This window comes from Lissotriton helveticus, chromosome 10 (genome assembly GCF_964261635.1).
Source record: "Lissotriton helveticus chromosome 10, aLisHel1.1, whole genome shotgun sequence".
NCBI lineage: Eukaryota > Metazoa > Chordata > Amphibia > Caudata > Salamandridae > Lissotriton > Lissotriton helveticus.
Window position 1 is genome coordinate 778351928 of NC_136071.1, and position 19308 is coordinate 778371235.

Sequence of the window (19308 nt, forward strand, 5' to 3'; positions counted from 1 at the left end):
AACCATATATGCAATTCAGACAAGACAGGGTAGTACTGAGACCAAACCCTAAATTCATACCTAAAGTCCCTTCGGACTTTCATCTCAACGAGCCAATTGTCCTCAGGTCCTTCTTTGCAAATCCGTCCACAACAGCGGAAAGAGCGCTGCATTCTCTGGACCTTCAGAGGTGCCTAAAATTCTACCCGGACAAAACTAAGGCTCTCAGGAAATCTTCACAGCTGTTTGTGGCATACAGCAGACCAAGAGTGGGCCTGCCTCTCACGAAGCAAAGCATCTCCAGGTGGATCTCCTCAGCGATTGCATTCTGCCACGACAAGGCCGGACGGCCTTTAACTGAGCATGTTACTGCTCACTCCACCAGGGCGATGTCCACGTCCGCAGCACTGTTCGCTGGGGTACCAATCTTGGACATTTGCAGAGCGGCGACTTGGAAGTCACCGCACACTTTCTCCAGACATTACTGCCTGGATATCGAACTTCAGAAGGATGCGGCAGTGGGCCAGGCAGTGCTTCGCCATCTCTTTCAGTGATGTGAGCCTTCCTACAACCCGCCATCCAGGTATGCACGTTCCTTGCTATTGTGATGTTACTGTTATGCTGTCCACATGTTGTATGACGACACATGCATTGTCTACTGTGACTACAGAGCATTTCCATCACGCAGGTGCATATCTGATTGCTAGCTATTCTGATTCAGGCATGTGAATCTATGAAAGACACCCAAATACTGGATAAGAAATGCGTTACTTACCTGTAACAGCAGTTATCCAGTATTGGTGTCTTTCATAGATTCACATGCAACCCTCCCGCCTCCCCTGGAAGGTCTCACATCCCTCTCTAACAATATTACGCCAACCTAGTTGGGTGCGTACGAAAATCTGAGGGACTGGGGCTCCTCCCAGGGAGGTCCTAGAGGGAGGTCGGAGCTGATTGGCTGACTGTAAGAGTTTGGTCCTTTTTACATAAGGACAAGGAAAGGCCACTAAGGGGAGACCCTTGGGCCTATTTTCTCTATGTATGTCTATAGGACATTACTTTTTTATTTACCGGAGGCTCCCGTCTCGACGACGGGGAATGATTCAGGCATGTGAATCTATGAAAGACACCAATACTGGATAACTGCTGTTACAGGTAAGTAACGCATTTCTTTTTAACCCAGCCGGGTTGGAGTTGTATAACATCGGCCGCGGGACGCGAGTGGCGTCCGGTCTCCCGAAGTGGAGTATTACTTGTCCGTTTCAGATGGTGGATCGGTGGCAGTTTTATCTCGCAGCTAAGGCGGCGTGACGCATCGGTTGCTGTGGTCGGGGATCCGCTGCCCGGAGGCCCCGTTGGGCTCCCGGGGTCGACGGGCTTGGTTCCTCGCTGGCGGCGACGGTGTTGAGATCGCGCTTTTGAGAGTGCCCACAGTTGTCATCGGATTTGCCTGTGCCTGGTGCCCCGGAGTAGTCGACCTCCGGGGTTCAGAGACCTGCTTGGTCGCTTCGCGAGGGGCAATGGAGCGAGTGGAATGTATACCGTCGCTGCATACTGTAATTGCCGCCATTGGGGAGCTCCACTCACAGGTCACCGCCATCATCCAGAGGATGGTCGTAGCGGCTGATATCATCTGCCGGAGACCGGACTCAGACCCTTTGTTGGTTCTGGAACACGCTGTTTTACCCGCGGAGCAGGAAGCGTCTTGAGACGGAGGGACCCCCGCTGAAGCCAGACTTTGTATCTTTAGTCGACCCCCGAACGACTGCTAGCAGGCCCTGGACAATCGAATCCACATCATGCCCTATGCCGATGCCGCCCCAGATGGACATGGATGATCTTATATTTCAGAATGAGTTCTCCAGTGACTGTAGGATTGTTACCTCACCTTTTTTCTCCTGGATGGTTCAAATGCGCTCTAGCGATTTATCTCTGGTGAACAGCGGACATCGTTTGACTCTTAGACTTTGTGTACTATTATCCTGGCCTCAATCCTTCCGTACTGACTTTGAACTTTCTCAACATTTTGATATTCTCATTGGGATGGCGGATCGAGCGGACAGGGCTTGCATGAACAATCGCAGTGGCCAGGGTTGACTTTGACTGTATGGGTTTGTACAATGACTTCATTTGATACGGGATTTGTAACCTATACTAGCGCGGGAGTTGGGTGGTTCTTACAAGCTCCCCCCCGTCGGACTTTTATCGTTGCATTGTATTATTCTGGATATGTGTAGGGGCGGGTTGCTACTGGCGAGGAGTAAGGGAGACCGGGGACCTGTTTGATATTTCCTCCTCCACTCTTTCTTTTTCCTTCTTTTTCCCTCTTTTAGGTCTAGTTCCGGGGCGACAGGCACACTGCTTGTGGGGATGGGTCGTAGCCATTGCAGGGCTGCAGGGTGGGGGGGGAGATCAGGGAGGGGTTTGTTATTTTGCCTTAGTTTAGTTCTATGGCCTTTTTTTTTCTTCTTTCCTTTTTTCTTTTACGAGAGACGGGTTGTTTATCCTGTATTGATTTCTTATGTATCAGGGTGTCTGACTTGATCTTCATTATCCTGAACTATGGGTGGGTGAGCCCTGCTGGCTCTGTTGTATACCTGGGCCACCTTTTAGATGGAGGCCAAGTTCAACCCTTACAGCCCAAGATCCAAACAATTGTGGCCTGGATAGCTCCAACAACTCCAACTCAAGTCAGGCCATTCCTTGGCTTGACTGGGCACTACAGGAGCTTTGTGAAGGGGTATGTTACCATTGTAGCACCCATCACAGAACTGAAAATCAGCCAAAGAATGTTAAGTGAACAGTGAGCTGCCAAATGACGTTTGACACTGAAGGAAGCAATGTGCTCCTCACCCATTCTAAAAGCTCCAGATTATTCTAAGCAGTTTATAGTGCAGATTGATGCCTCTGATCATGGGATTTGAGTGGTCCTATCCCAGACAAACTATGATTGCCATGACCACCTGTTGCTTTTATTAGCAGGAGTTTGCTCTCCAGAGAACTGCGTTAGAGTGCCATTGAAAGAGAAACCTTTGCTCTAGTTTGGTCTCAGAAGAAGCTGAGACCATACCTGTTTGGTACTCACTTTGCTTATGCAAACTGATCACAGGCCTCTCAGATGGCTGGTACAATAAAAGGTTAAAACTTCAAACTGTTGAGGTGTAGGAGAGTAGGGTCTGCAATCCTATGATCACCCAGATTTTTGCTTTTTGCTTCACTGGTTTACGACTTTCCCTGGCTGTGGGCCTGCTAATCAGACCCACAGCCTAGCTGTTCTCTCTATTCCAAATTGTACCCAGGTACTGAATTGGCACTGGGCCCTCTCTAACTCACTGTACCCAGGGCTGAGGTGCACCCAGAAGTCTCCCAGGGGCTGCAGCATGTATTATGCCACCCCTGGACTGACTAACCAAACAGACACAACTGGCTGCTTGACAGCTGGGGGCAAGGTGGTGTGTACTCACCCTTTGCTTTAGATATAGTATTCCTATATCTAAACCTAAATGGACACACAGATCTCCTATCAGTCACTCCTATGGCAGGCCTTGACAATCCTGAAGGCAGAGTGCTTGGAATCGTGTGAGATAGTGCTCTGGCATGAGCTGAGCCTGTCTGCGGCTTTCGGGATCCATCCCTTAGCCGTTTCCATGATATCGCATACCATATACTCTTAAGTGCATTATAATCCTCGCGGTTATATGCCAACTCTGGTATCGCTTTATCAAAACATGTCGAGTAAGGTGTCATACGAATTGGAATACGACGGGGTTAGCATTCCACCCTTCTAGAGGGACACGACATGTATGTAACCTGTAACCCCGGTTAAAGTCAGACATAGCCTTAGCTCCACAAAATGGATGCTGCCACCGAGACACAAGTCTGCCCTCTTGCTGCTGGGAGTCCTCCCGGAGCAGGAGGCAAGGACAAAGGGTTTCCTGCCAGGGGCGGTGCCAGCACCGTCCCAGACAGGATTTTGTGTATCCTAGGTAGGCAGGGCTTTAGAGGAAGGTGACTGCAAGTGGCACCCCGGTGCTCACTATGCATAGGCCGGCTGGAACCAGTTCCAGGGGCACTCCAGCCCCTGACCTGGGGAAAGCCCGCCAAAGGAGAGGGGTGTAACCACCCCCCTCCTGGTCCCACCCATAGGGCAGGACTTAGTCGCGTGCCAGCCCCCTTTTTCAGGATAAAGGTAGGAACTGGCCCCCTTCCAAATCAGATCATCTTTGAATCCTGAAACTACTTTCTACAAAAAGGAACTCAAGACTTCTCAAGATTTCTCCCTTGTGACTAAGGAGTAGTCACCCTGCAGCAGCAGGCACCAACCAAGTATCGCGGTTTGTTGCCAGTCTCTCCTTCGGATCAAGACTGCTCCAGCATGACGAGAACCGGCTTCCCTGGCACCTCTGACCTCAACCTACATCATCAGCCCAGCTGTGATCCGTGGGTGTGACAAGACCTCGAGGGACCGGCCATCTTCAGAACTGCACGACGCTTGTCCAGCACGACTCCCGAGTGACCCTCGACTGAGTGCTTTGGGGTAAGAGAAGCCCCGACCCTGAGCAGCTCCAGCACCGAAGTTCAGCCCCCCTGCATCCACGAGATCTGCGTGGGGCCCTTCTGCTCTTTGCTGCTCACCGCGTTGTCCAGGTCGCTTGCCCGTTGGCTAGTGGCCCTCTCACGACGACAAACAATGCTGGTCTGGTTGCTCCAGACTAGCCCTTGCTCCCCTCCAACAGAGGAGCACCCTGGACCCTCCTGGTCCACTCAAGACGCCATTTTAGGTCCACCGCGTGGGCCTTGCATTTGCCAAGACTTGTTGCCCAATCCTGGGTCCAGCGACGTCAGCAGCAGATACCTTCGTGGGACAGCTCGCACCTCATCCTGGTCGCCGACAATGCCTCCTGGTCCGAGAGACTGCAGAGCCCAGCAGCGCCCACTCACCTGGTCGAGGTGACTTCGTCCGGTGCCACTCTGGTGCCCACCTAAATCACTGGCTAGTGATTCAGAACTTGGTCCCCTCTGCTTTCAGGTCTTCTTCTTCCCTGATCCAGGCTTGGATCACCACGAACTCTCTTCACTGGCCGCCTGCCAGCAACTTCTTCTTCAGGCTCCTGGTTCTTCAATGAGGGTTTCCGACGTAACTTCAACCCTATGCAGCCGCAGCCCCAGCCCCATGGCTAGGTAAACCAAGTACTCCGGTGCTTCAGCATAGTCCAACACCCTAAGTGTTCGGATCCACTCCCGTTTTCGACCCACCTAGTCTGGTTCGCCCGAGAACAGTAACTTTGTGACCACTAGCCTCCATAGACTTTTTCCCGCCTTACGCGTGAGAGTTCCCACTCTGCACACGACGTCCACAGGCCTCCTGCAACTAATCTAAGTATTTAGCATTGTAGGACCAGCGTTTCTAAAGTCTATGAGAATAGTTCCTTACCTGCTAGTAGTTCGCATTCCACTTTTGTAATATATGGTTTTTCGTGCCCCATGGGCATTTGTGTAAATTGTGCGACTTAAAGTATTTTCGTAAGAGTTTTGTTATGTGCTTAGCTCCCTGACTCATAAAGAGTTCAGGGTAGTCTTGTTATAAATAAATATCTGTTTATTTTCATAACAACTTGTGTGGTGTCCTTTCACTTGGTGTTCAAGGGGTAATGTGATGGTAAAACAGCTGGCTTAACACGCCCTCTAGAGTCTTAGCCTTAGACTGCTCGTATCCATGCTACTAGGATAGCTGGTCTATAAGGTTGACTTACAACCAATCATCAATAAGGGTTGTTTGGACTGATACAAAGTGCTCACTAGAATAGTGAACATTATATATCAGGCCAACTTCTCACATGAGGTATTCCATCTCCCTACAGAGAGTTGACTATATCGGGGAGCACAGACCTGGGACTGACCATGCCAATGCAGATAACCTTTCCAGGTTTTTCCCCTTAGAAGATGAAGACTTTGGGGAAAGAAGAGTCTCATTCTCTTTCGTTAGGGGGTGTAGGAAAGTGACCCTTTTTGACATGGTCACCTCAACGTTTTGCCTGTTATTTGATGCAATTGTCATATAGTTTGACATTAAAGAACATTATGTGTGCCACCTGAAGCATGCTTTAATAAAGATAAAGGAGAGAGTGGAGAAGGGGAATCTGTGTCTTATAACATAACTGGGAAGGCTTTGGAATTTCTGTATTCTGTTAATTCTGAGAGCAAATAAGAACTATATAAGTAACAAAATATGCTTTAAAGCACACTTAACACTTTTGTTTCTTCTAGGTGCAATTTGAAATTAGTATCACTGCTCATAAGTGCCCAAAGAAAGGGCAAGATGAAACTATTAAGATCAAGCTGCTGGGATTCACTGAGGAAGTGGAGGTTGCTCTTCAGTTCATATGTGAATGTGACTGCCAAAACTCGGGCATTCCAAATAGTGCAGACTGTTACAATGGGAATGGAACCTTTGAATGTGGAGCGTGCAGGTACACAATATTATTTTTACTGGAATCATTTAAATTGTAATGTTTTACGCAGACTATAGCCAGGCCTTTACAGGATTGAATAACACTGTGGAAAAGGTATTGGTGCTTTTTTGTATATGGGTCATTTTCTAATACGATTAGGTGAGTGTAAATTTCACAGTCCAGCACTTGGGGGCTTGGGGGGTGGTCCGTTCATTGGTTACAGGAGGTGCATTAGCAGAGCATCACTCAAATAGTCCCATTCATGCTCTCTTTTTAAGGCAGCATTGAGACTGTTGAGGCAGCTTTGGTCGGCCTGAATTAAAAGTCTGAGAGGCGGTTTGAAGCCACCAATCCATATTTCACTGATGCATCTCTCAAACCCTTAGAAGTTTGCACCTGCCTGCAGCAGTGCAATTTTGTAATTTATCTCGCTCGCAGCCTTGCCTATAATGGGTTTGAAATACAGCGGAGGTTCCATACATATGTAAATTGTATTATTACATTCACTTCATTTGCTTTGTTTCTACTGTAGACCTATTAAGTATTCACACTGCTTCCCTGTCACGTCTTTAATATCATTGTACAAGAATGCTATTACTTAACGCAGTTGGTTATTTCTTGCTTTTCTTTGTTTACTTGCTCACAGCGGCATGCTTATGTGGTATTCCTTTGGAGACTTTTGCTTTTGTTTTCTGCCTATCCATAACCTCTAGCCTTTGCTCAGTGGGTGTTTGTACTTAACTTCTTTTACTATTTCTGTTGGTTGGAATGTGGTTATGCTGATCTTTAACTTTTGTGCAGTCATCCATGGGTAGGGAGAGAGAATGTTATTTTACAATACTTGATTAAATTCTTTATTTCTAGATGCAACGAAGGACGTATTGGTAGAATCTGTGAATGCAGAACCGACGAAGTAAATAGTGACAATATGGATGCGTTCTGTAGAAAAGACAACGCTTCAGAAATTTGCAGTAATAATGGAGAGTGTATTTGTGGCCAATGTGTATGCAAAGAACGGGAGAATCCAAATGAAATTTACTCTGGAAAGTTCTGTGAATGTGACAACTTTAACTGTGATAGATCCAACGGCCTGATATGTGGCGGTAAGCATTAAAAAATCAAATATAGTGGAAATGTAGAGAAAGTGAAAGAGAAATAGAATGCATAGAAATTCCCTTTATAATTATTCATGTTCTCAAATAACCACATGGTAATTTTAGCATTTCAAATTAGCAATAGAAAATGCAAAACGTGATTATTGGTAGCAGCTGGCAAAACTATGAATGGAGAAACAAAATTATTTTTCAGTTGAACATTCTTCTGTCTCCAGGTTAAAGTTACACAGAGTAAAACCACTACATGCAAGTGTTTGTGTTTTAAGATGTTATACTCAGACAAAGTTAAGCGTTCTGTACATTGTGCAAATTGTCAGTTTTGTAACTTTTTAAACAAATAGAATTGGTTTTGTACTACTTTGGTGTAAAACAGATTATTTGTCTCCTAGGAAATGGGATTTGCGATTGTAGAGTATGTAAGTGCTTCCCTAACTTCACTCGAAGTGCCTGTGACTGTTCACTGGATACAACTAGTTGTATTGCAACAAATGGCCAAATTTGTAATGGCCGTGGTACCTGTGATTGTGGACGGTGTAAATGCACAGATCCAAAATTCCAAGGAGCCACCTGCGAATTGTGTCAGACGTGTCCTGGTGTATGTGCTGAACACAAGTAAGTTTTTACAGCTTACGAAATTTGTTCAAAATTAAGTTTATTTTATACGTTATTGTAAGACGAGACAATCAAACTAGTAAAGGTGTAAGCATTTCAAATAGAAGTTTAACATATTTGGAACATTTATGATATTTTTGATTATCGCTTCTTCCACATTTTGGTGTGCTTATTTCCCATATTTATCATTTTGAAATCTGTCATGCGGAGACTTATATGCTGTATATATACACTGGTGCTATGTATGTTCCCTGTCTTATTGACCTTCTTGTCTCAAAAATGTAAAGCGCTCGGATACCCCTGTGTCCAGCCAGCGCTATATAAAACCTCTAAAAATAAAATAAATGTAGACATGAATATTGGAAGTAATTGAAAGTAGCTACCTCTATGCCTTGGTACATTTCTGTACCCTATCAGTAAATTCCACATGAGTGTCACGTCTTTCAACTGATTCTCAAGATTAAGACACAGACATTTGTTCGACATGCACCACTGCTTACACATGAAAATGCAAAGGGGGGCCTACCCCCCTTTATTTTAGCTCTTGCACTGAATTGTCCCGCCCTGGAGACTAATCTGCTTTTCTCATGCTCAGTAATTCTGAATTACCTTGGGTTTGTTTTCTTCATATTTTCTTGCAGTAAGCTCTTAATTTTTCCTTCCGCTCAGGCAGCCTATCTCTGAACATGTAAGCCACTTGTGAAGTTCCACAGGCAGTTAGAAGAAGTCAATTCAGATTTCTTGATTCTGAAATAACCATTCAGTTCATGTCTGTGCCCCGTATTGCCATGATCTCGGTTGAACCATATGAGCAAATGGGACTCCATAATATAGAAAGTGGATTTTATTTTAAAGAAGAAAAGTTGGGGTTTAAAGACATCGTCATTGTTTGGGAAAGTTGTCTGCCGTAACCATGCATAAGCTTAAATGCACACATATACTTAAACCACGCATACGCATGGTTAAGGCAGTGCGCAGTCTAGCACCTGGCTGGACGGAAGATGGTGAAGACGGAAGCAGTAAGATGCAGTGGTGTGTTGAGTGGGGTTGGCGGGGGGTTTCGAGGTAGGTTTCAGGGCAGTGAAAGGGGTTGAGGTAGTTAAAGGGACTGCAGGGGGTGGGGGGGTCAGGATAGAGTAATTAAAGGGGCAGGGTATTAGGCCTTAAAGCAGTGGAAGGGATATAGGTAGTCGTGGTAGTTTTTTAGGTCGGGAGTCGAGTAGGTTTCAGGGCAGTGGAAGTGGTTGGGGTAGTTTAAGGTACCGCGCAGGGGTGGGGGGGTAGGGTAAGTAAAGGGACAGGGTTTTAGGCCTTAGGGCAGGGGGAGGAAAATGGTTAGTCAGCGCAGGGGGAGGTGGGTCTGGGAGCGTTAGTAAAGGGGCAGTGTTGTAAGAACATTGTAGGGGAGGTGGGGGGGTCACAGTAGTGGCAATCTTACCCACACATATTCCTTTACCATTCATGCCTATACCACGAAATTGCGTGGTAAAAGAATGCATCGTTAAGACTCATTTGTGGTTTGGGCTGCGTGGTAGAGGCATGCATTGTTTAACCATGTGTGCTTCTGTCATGAAAACCTTTGCTGGTGCTCCGTGAACTTAACTCTATCCTTGTCCCATTTTCTAAAACCTGTTGTGCCACGTCAGTTGGGCTAAGTTACAATCGTGCCCCCTTTGTTAGAGCAGGTTTCGCAGCATGAATCCTTTTCTGCATTCACATTCTGTGTATGAAGGCACACCAGAGGAGCTCTAAAGAATCTTGGAAGATTTGCAGGAAGGAGAGAGGGAAAGTTGACCAAAAGCACCAAAGGCGCTACAGCCGTTGATGATAAAAATGTGGTGGGAAAAAAAGAAAATCACCAGAGGCCACAAGAAACTCCAAAGCCTGAGGAGGGTAGCCTTCTCCACCCAAACAAGGACCCCGTTGGTGAGGACCACGTTGCCAGAGATGCAGAGAAGGCAGCTAAGGAATATGGAGAACACCCCAATTAAATTCTGACCCCACTGCTGCTACATTTTTGCACAGAGTGATCCACATGTGGTATGCAGCCTGTGCCTCTAGAAGGATCACAGTACTCAGGACTGGTAAGCCTGCACCGAATTCGTACCAAAGGCTCCCGACTAGACTGAAATTACTGGCACACCACGCATGGCTGGTACTTGCAGGCTACAAGAATCCCTGAAAGACCTGGGTCTTTCTAGTGACGACGAGTAAGCTAAACCAGCACAAGGAGTGGAGTTGGATGCTGAAGGTTGCATTGTCGATGCATAGAGAGTGTCAACTGTGAAGGAGGTCTCAAACGCCAGAAAAACCAAGCGGCAGAAGACCCTAAAGCCCTGAGAACCACCTTGACGTCGAAACATGATAACCAAAGGTTGTCCCAAACAAAAGTTGGATGGGTCCCCCATCCAAAGGATGCTGATCGTAGCAAAAAACCTTTGAGCCAACCCTTTATGCCAGCAGGTACATAGGAGGTAGCGAAGAAAAACACAAGAATCGTAAAAGCAAAGACCCGATTTCCCCCGAAGACTAATCCCTCCATGATTACCCCGGCCGAAATCTAAGTGTAGGAAGCTGGGTTTCTGTCGCAGTAACCCCCTCCACACACACACTTTTTGCCAGACTACTGATGCACTTTGACTGGATGTGCCGTGGGTCCCTGCCAATCAGGTTCTCAGGCCCTGTGTTCTTTCCCCAAAACTGGACCTTGTACTCCCAATTGGCACCTCTCTGGCCACCTGTCAGTCCCTTGCAAAAGGTACCATGGGTACCAAGGGCACTGTGGCCAGGGAAGGCCTCTAAGGGCTGCAGCACTTATTGTGCCACCCTTAGAGGCCCTGTACCTTTACATACACACTGCCATTGCAGGCTGCGTGGTTTGGTGCAGAACAAAGTGAAGAGTCGACATGGCACACATCCCTGGGTGCCATGCCTACAACCCACTGCCCTGGCAAAGGTCAGCCACCCCTCTAGCTGGGTGCACTATACCAGTGGTGAGGGGTGCAGGTGCATGAGTCCTGTACACCTACAGTGTCTAGACCAATTCTTATACACTGTAAGTGCAGTAATACCTTTAAGCGTATATGGTGCTGGGAAGTTGTCATTACAAACTCCACAGCACCATAATGGCTTTACTGAAAACTGGGAAGTTTGGTATCAAACTTCTCAGCACATTAAACCCATACTGATGCCAGTGTGGGATTTCATGAAAAATGCACTTGGAGGGAATATTAGCGATGCCCCCTGAAAAACGACCAGCCTCTGGTGGGTTCCCTGTCTGGTACATACCAGCCTGCCACCACAAGACATGTTTCTGAACTCCTAGGGTGGGAGCCTTCGCTCCCTGAGCCCACAAACAAAGCCTTTCCTGGGCGGAGTGTTTACACCTCCCCCAGGCCAGGATGAGCCATCTGTGGCAGGGCAGCTCCAAAGGCCTTGCAGCCTTTGTAAGGCAACCCCCAGCCTCTCCTGCTAACAGGAGCAGGCTCCTTTTCGGTGGCAAGACAGGCGGTAAAAATTAGCCAGCTCAGAAGGTATGCCCACCTTTGCACACCCCACCCCTCAGGTGGGGGAGGTGAGATGAAGCCCACTCTTCAGTGCCTGCCATCTTGCAGATGGTAGGCACTCCCCAATCAGGATTAGGGATTGTGCTCACTCCCTCACTTGGGGTGAGCACACCAAGGGTGTAGTCACCCTAAGGTCAGTAGCCCATTGGCTACTGACCAAATACAGTACTTACGGGGCAGCCCTGAAACAAGAAGTCAGACAAGAAACCAAAATAAGGAGCGAGAAGCTGTCGAAGCTAACAAGAGGAGGACGCCCGCTGACTTGGCCTAAGCCATACCGGCCTGTCCCCACCTCAAACCTGCAGAAGCGAATCTCTGGTGTGTCTTGCAGCCACAAGAATCTTGAGGGCCTGCCCTGCCTTCAAAAGAGAAGACTCTATCTCCCGTGAACACTGGATTTGTTCACCCACAGACTCCAGGTCCGGCAAAGTCCATGTGTCTGCACCAGACGCCCACACCAGAGTTTGAGTGGCCCAACACCACGAGGAGGTCTCCACGGCGATCCTGACCCGAGTTCCGGTGACCCCTGACCTGCTTCACGCCTCCAGCCGATGCCTGCAGCCTCAAACCAGATTGTCCCCCCAACTGCAACCAGGAACTGGTAAGAAGATGTGACCCTAAAAGGCACCCCTGCATCTGACGCCCTATGACCTAAGGTGGCCCAACTGACGGCGCCTAACCAAACCCCAGCATTCCAACTCACCTCTCCAAGTGGTGGTCGCACCCAGAATACCTTCGTCCCGAGCCTGCAGTGTGTTTGCAAACTGGAGACTCCCCATTTAATTCTAAAGGGCACCCGACACCAAAACAGCACTCTGCACCCTGCCGCCCCAATGCCGCTGAGGGTGCGCCTTTTGTGCTGGCTTGAACCCCCATTTGCCCCATTGAATAACATTGGGCCTCAGCACTCGGCTGCCCTAGTGCAGCTGAGGGTGTGACCAGAGTGCATCCTTGACCCTGGGTGACCCCTGAGTCTACCCCCAGAATACCAACTCCTACAACCGAATACTTACCTTTGAACCGATAACCCTATTTTCCTTCATAGGAAAACATTGACTGTTTTTCTGTGACAAGTTTCTTAAGTGTGGAGTTGGAAAATCTAAGAAACCCTTTAAAACTGTAACTAATTACCAAAAGCTCTTTTACTTACCTGTTTACAGTAAATGTCCCAGTGCAGTATCCAGGTATACTGCACTGTTAGAAAAGTAATCTGTAAAGTAATCTACTTAACATTGTACTAAAAAGCCAATACAAAGTATATGTACAGTATATCATAAGCATTGCATTACTAGTAGCTCTACTGTAATCAAATCAAAGTGCATATACAAGTGCAATTCAAACTGTTTACAAACTGCATTACTACTGTAGAGTATTTATTGCTTACCTGTGCCAGGCTTGCTTGGTTCTCGAAAATAAAATAACTTAAAGAATATTTTTACACTAAACCAATTGGTCTGAAGTTCAGTCTTTGAGTGTGTGATATCATTTGCTGATTGAGTGTGTACAACAAATGCTTAACACTACCCTCTGATACAGACTTACTGCTTGACCACACTACCACTAATAGAGAGTAAGGTGCTATCTACTTTTACCTCTGCCTACCTTTGGGGTTCCACTGGACTCTGTGCACACTATACCTCACTCAGGTACAGTATATACAGAGCCAGCTTCCTACACTAACTCAAAGTGGAAAGAGACGCCGACTCTAGGCAGAGATGACAGTACTCCTGCAACGCAAGGAGTTTGTCTCTTTGAAGGCTTTCCTCATTCCCATTACACCTTCACAGTCTAGGGAATTGGGCATCGACCTAGTGGACATTGAGGTGCCCTCAACGCCAGAACCAAACGAAGAGGAGCAGCAGGACCACTTTGCATACAAGGATAACAAACCCATCACATTTTGGGAGTCTGCACTACTCCAATGACAGAATCTCGACGTTTAATCAACCAAAGAGGGTGTTGACAGCTACCCCCCCAAGGCCCTCACCCCGCACAACTTGTCCAGGTGCAATGGACTGATCAAGAAGGTAGCACACGTATAGGGTGCAGCTTGAGGAAGAGCGGGAGGATTCATACTTTCTTCTTAAAGCCATAAGGCCATCACTGAAGGCAAACCTGTACCAACCCTTGCTTCCCAGCATGGTGGACTAGGGTAAGGATGCATTCAAAGAACAAGCCACAGCTAAGGCGGTTACTCCTAGAGTGAAAAAGAAATCAATACATTCCACTCAAGAGTCCAAGTACATTAGAGTAATCATGCTGGCAGACTCCATCATACTGGCAAAATAATGCCCCACATGAACAGGTCCACCACCAGTGAAAGAGCAAAAGAATAGATCTGGTGGGTAGAAAATGGAAAAGGAATCTGCAACTTAGTGGAGAAATGTGAATTCCAAAGTACTCCTCAACCCGTACCGCCACCAGCAACGGGAGGAAATGGAAAGGCGCCTCCTGGAGGAATTTGAGAAGAGGTCAAAGGCTATGATGCAGGAGGGCAAGAACAAACCTAACTCCCTGTCAAATCTGCACTGGACACAGCTGATAACACAAGCATGCAAATGTGCACAAGCACCACTCTCAAAAGACACGCTGAGGTGGTCTCCTGAGGGTGGCTGATCTCTGTATTCAAGGCAGCGGTGCCTGCATCCCTCATCGACACGACTTTAACAGGGGAAGCCTTTTTCAGAATTACCGTATATGAGGCACTCCAGCAAATAAAGAAAGATAATGGAGCAGCCAAGACCCTGAGGGGCTGGACTTTTGGACTACTTGGCGTACTTCCTAGAGTTGAAAAGCCAGCAGCATCAGTCAGAAAAACTAGGGGTGAGCATACACAAAGGCATTTCCTTAAACACAGGGAACACAAAGACTACCATCTACCAACGACCTCCTCTTCATGCAGGAAGGCAGTCCACCACCTGGAGCAGACCAGCCTGAGTCGGGCAGAAGTTGGGCATCTGGATCCTCCAAAGAGATCAGTGCGCATTTTAAAGGACCAAGCAAAATAAATTGTTATAAGGCAAAATGGAAAATATATGTTCGAGGCATATGAGCTGTAGATCATTTGCTTTAGCATAGATCGCCATCTAGTGTTGGGTCCAGATGTTTGCTTTTTGTTTTTGTTCGAAGAAGTCTTGTAGTCACAAGGTAGGTGACTCCTCCTTTCAGTGATAGTGCGCAGGGGCATCAACTCCATCCTTAGATTGTTTTTTTTCGCCATCGGGTTCGGATGTGTATTGCTGTGGTTTGGTACTGTTTTCAGACCTCTTCGCCACGCAGTCCTCTACCCTAGGCGTTTTTTATCAATCGCGGTTCCTCATTCGACACTCATAGTCTTGCTTCGAAAAAACTTTATTCGGAAAGCTTGAGGCAAGACGTCGGGCCTACCTGTGCCAACCGCACTAACAGTCGATGGAACGGACTCTATTTAAGCTATGTCCCGGGTGTCGTGCTAAATTTCCATGCACCGACTTGCATGAAGTTTGCAACCTCTGCTTGTCTCCGGAACTCGACGAGAAGGACTGCGACACGTGTCGATCATTCCAATCGAAAAAGAGTCTTCGTGATCGTCTGGCTCGGCGCCACAAAATGCAGCATCAGAGCGACTCTATTTCGGACGTCTTCAAAGAAGATTCCGGTATCCAACATCCAGCTCAAGAGCCAGAGGAGGAAGAGCAGATGTCCGAGGCCGACTCCAACATGGAAGAAGAGGAAGACATCACTGCGGGTCAGCATACCGTGAGAACAGATCCCCCTGTGCCCATTCCACAAAAGGCAACGGCTCCGGTCCCTCCTTCGCCCTCGACAAAACGTTTCCGATGCCCCGCCCTGCGGCCCGGCTCCGAAACAAAGCGAAATCTTCGGGCTAGAGCCAGCCCCGCTCCGAAGCCAAACAGACACCTTCGGTAACAAAACATTATACCAAGCATCTATTGGTCAACATACCTTCGGGACTTGAGATTCCACCTTAGATGCCAAAAGGCTCTAAGCTGAAACCCTCCAAGCCCAAAGAATCACAGCCGAGACATTCCAAGGCCAAAGACTCGGAGCCATAATCCTCAAAGGCCAAATACTCTCAGCCAAAACCCTCCAAGTTCAAACACTCAGAGCCGAAACCATCGACGCCCAAAGGCTCCGAGCCGAAACCTTTGGCGCTAAAATCTCCACGGAAAGACAGACACACTCCCTAAAGAGCCTCCACCTAAGGAGCCAACTTTCGACCCAAAACAGAAAAAGCTGGTTATAACCCCTAAAACAGGACATATTCAGTCAACCATTCCAAAAAAACTGGAAGCTGACTTGCCAGAGGACTATCATACCCCTCTTAAGAAGAAGAATGTGGGCACTAACCCTTCTCCTTATATTCCACCTCCTTATCCTCCTCCTAATCCTAACTTGCTTATTACACCATAAAATTCACAACATATGCTTATCAAACCTGACCTACAGGATGAGGGGGATGGGGATGAGGATCAGGACACTGAAACTTGGGAAGATTACCACACAGATCCAAATCCAGGTAATGACCCTGATTGTATCCCTCCAGACCTTCCCCACCTTATGACAACATTGGCTATCTCAAGCTCCTTAACAGGGCTACTCATTATAATGGGGTAGAACCTCATAAAGAGCCTTTAGAAGAGGATTTCCTCTTTGAGACACGTCCTTCCTCACAAAGAACTACTCCTACCTTGCCAGTGCTGAAAGGAATGTTAAAACACACGGATGAGGTCTTTAAGGATCCTGTAAGGGCAAGAATAATCACACCTAGTGGATAAAATCAGCTACTACTGATCCTATTTATATTAAAGGACAGCTGTGCTTAGACTCTCTTGTAGTCTCCAACGCACGCAAGAGAGCTTACTCGCAAGCCACAGGAGAGACCCCTCCTGACAAGGAGCCAAGCTAATTGATGCCTCAGGCAAAAGAGTAGCGTCTCAAGCACCAAACAAGTGGCGCATTGCCAACGCCCAGACGCTGCTAGCTCATTACGACAGGGCTCATTCCGATGAGCTAGAAAAACTCCTGCAACACTTGACTGACCAATATAAATCTACAGGTAACTACTTTTTTCAGGAAGGGAAACGTATTACCAACGCCTCCATTAAACTAGACGCAGCAGACACAGCATCTCGTGCAATTAACACCAGTATATTATTACGCAGACACGCTAGGCTCCGAATCTCTGGATTTAAGCCAGAGGTGCAAACCTCCATACTTCACCAACCCTTCAGCAAAGAGCATGTTTTCGGCCCAGCTGTTGATACCATGCTGGAAAAGATGAAAAAGTACACGGAGGTCGAAAAATCCGTGGGGACTTAAGTTACCTACCAGTAGAGGTTCTTTTCGCCACTCATTTTACAGGGGTGGCTCAAACGACAATGTCTCCTCCTCTTATAAGGGCAAAAACTAATCCCCCTCGTCCAGAGGTAATTCTAGAGGAGGTTTTAGAGGAAACAGCAGGGTAAGAGGTAGAGGTAATTACACATGCACTTCCCCCGCAAACAAACTTCTGCTACCCCCGATCATTCCACTCCTGTTGGGGGATGTCTCTCGCAATTCCTACTTGTCTGGAATTCAATCACCTCAGACAAGTGGGTGCTACAAATTATCCAATATGGTTACTGCCTGGAGCTTATAAGCACTCCCCCAAATATTCTTCCAAGAGCACATGCAATGTCACCGGAACATCTCACCCTCTTAAATCAAGAGGTTCTAGCTCTGTTAGAAAAACATGTTCTAGAGCCAGTCCCATTAATATATCAAGAGACTGGGGTATACTCCCTGTATTTCTTTTTTGTTTTTTTAAACAGAATTTATTAGTCACAGGTCACATATATGACATAGCTCCGTAACCCGGAGACTGCGGCATACATCAATGAAATCACAATAATGCCGTAGACGTTTTATAATACCCCCCTCGCCCATTGAGTATATGCCATCCCAACTACAGGATTGCATGGCCAATGTAGCACACTGAGTCTGTCCACCACCCCACTCCACAGATCATTATCATCATCCCCATTCAGTTATGTACAGTAGATTTTTCTTCCGGCGGTGGGACAAGCTCCAAACCCCGATAGTCCGCCCACCTTTTCCAAATTTTAAAATGCTTACGAGGGCACCCTCTGGTAACAAAAATTGGCAGCTCTAGCCCCATGCAGAAGTCAATCCCAGATCGCCATGCCGCCAGTGGCGGAGCTCGAGTCGCCTTCCAAGCCCTGGCTATATCCCTCTTAGCTAGCGTAAGACCCAGCAGCAGCAGGTGACGCTTATACCTATTGCCCCCAATACCCTCCAGCAAATGCAGCAATGCTAGTATCGGCGTGAATGGAAGCTCCCAGGCCAACACCTCCGACAGACAGGAGAACACCCCCCTCCAAAATCTATTCAGTGCAGGACAATCACAAACTGTGTGTAAGAGTGTGCCCTTGTGCATCTCACATCGGAGACACCCGGGGGAGCCTATCATTCGTGCCCTCCATAATCTCACTCTGGTATAATACACACGGTGTAGGTATTTAAATTGTACTAACCGTAGGCGTGTGGCTATGGCAGCTCCTCGCGGGCTCGCCAAAGCCTCCGCCCAGTCTTCTTCCTCGAGGTCGCCCACATCCCCACCTATGCTGTCCGGAGGCGCTGTAAATCAGTAGAGCAATGATGGACTAACGTCTGATAGATGTGGGAGATCTTACGGTTTGGCAATGCACCCATGAACACCTTTGCCTCCAGGGGACTAAATTCAGGCAGGGACTCCAGACCCACTAGGTGGGGGAGCAGTGCGTGTCTGAACTGTAAATACTGAAAGAATTGAGACCAAGGCATCCCATATTCGGTACGTAGCTCTTAAAAGGATTTAAATGTCAGATCTGTCATTACATCACCTTGGGATGATATCCCTATAGAGTCCCATCCCTGGAAGCCACGTAGTGCCCCCAGCTGAGGCAACCGCCATTACTCCAAAGCGGCGTCTCCCGGGTTAAAACATTCCACCACCCCATCCTGTGCAGAGTCCGCCGCCAGATATGAAATACCACCTGTGTGGCCGAGGGAAGGCCCCGTCTCAGCGGCGCGGAGTAGAGCAACATATGCAGCGACCTAGTGCCCATCAAATAGCGCTCCACCACATACGCCGGATCCCCCCGATCCCCGTACCACCACCACTCGTTAAGCACCAGCAGGTGTGCCACCTAATAATAAGAAAGGACGTCTGATGTCGCAAGCCCCCCGGTGTACGTGGAAAGTAAGCACGTGCGCAGAGCCACGCGAACTGCTCTCCCCTCCCAAAGAAACCCACCCAAAGCTGAATTTACCTGTTGGAACCAACGCGGCGGAAGCAAGAAGTGGTGATTCTGTAGTTGATAAAGAAGGCGAGGGAGCGCCACCATTTTAAAAATAGCCGACCTACCGCAAACAAAAGGCAACGGTCAGCACTCCGCCCATGGGGCCCAGTAGAGACCGAAATTTACCCTCCGACGCCCCGCCTTCAGGCTCGGCTCCGAGGAAAAAGACAACGCCTTCCGGTGCCTCGGCGCCGAAAAAACCACATGTGCCAATTCCACCTCCATTGGCACCGAAACATCC

The 19308-nt window shown here is 47.8% G+C and overlaps 1 protein-coding gene across 2 annotated transcripts in view; it reads left to right on the forward strand.

Moving 5' to 3' along the window:
* Positions 1-19308, forward strand: part of LOC144784513 (integrin beta-1-like) — a 423772-nt gene that overhangs the window by 319470 nt on the left and 84994 nt on the right. For both annotated transcript variants that reach the window (XM_078663338.1, XM_078663337.1), the window contains exons 11-13: positions 6247-6449; positions 7296-7534; positions 7936-8158. In XM_078663338.1, the coding sequence (XP_078519464.1) occupies positions 6247-6449; positions 7296-7534; positions 7936-8158 (665 nt within the window). The remainder of the gene's footprint in view (positions 1-6246; positions 6450-7295; positions 7535-7935; positions 8159-19308) is intronic.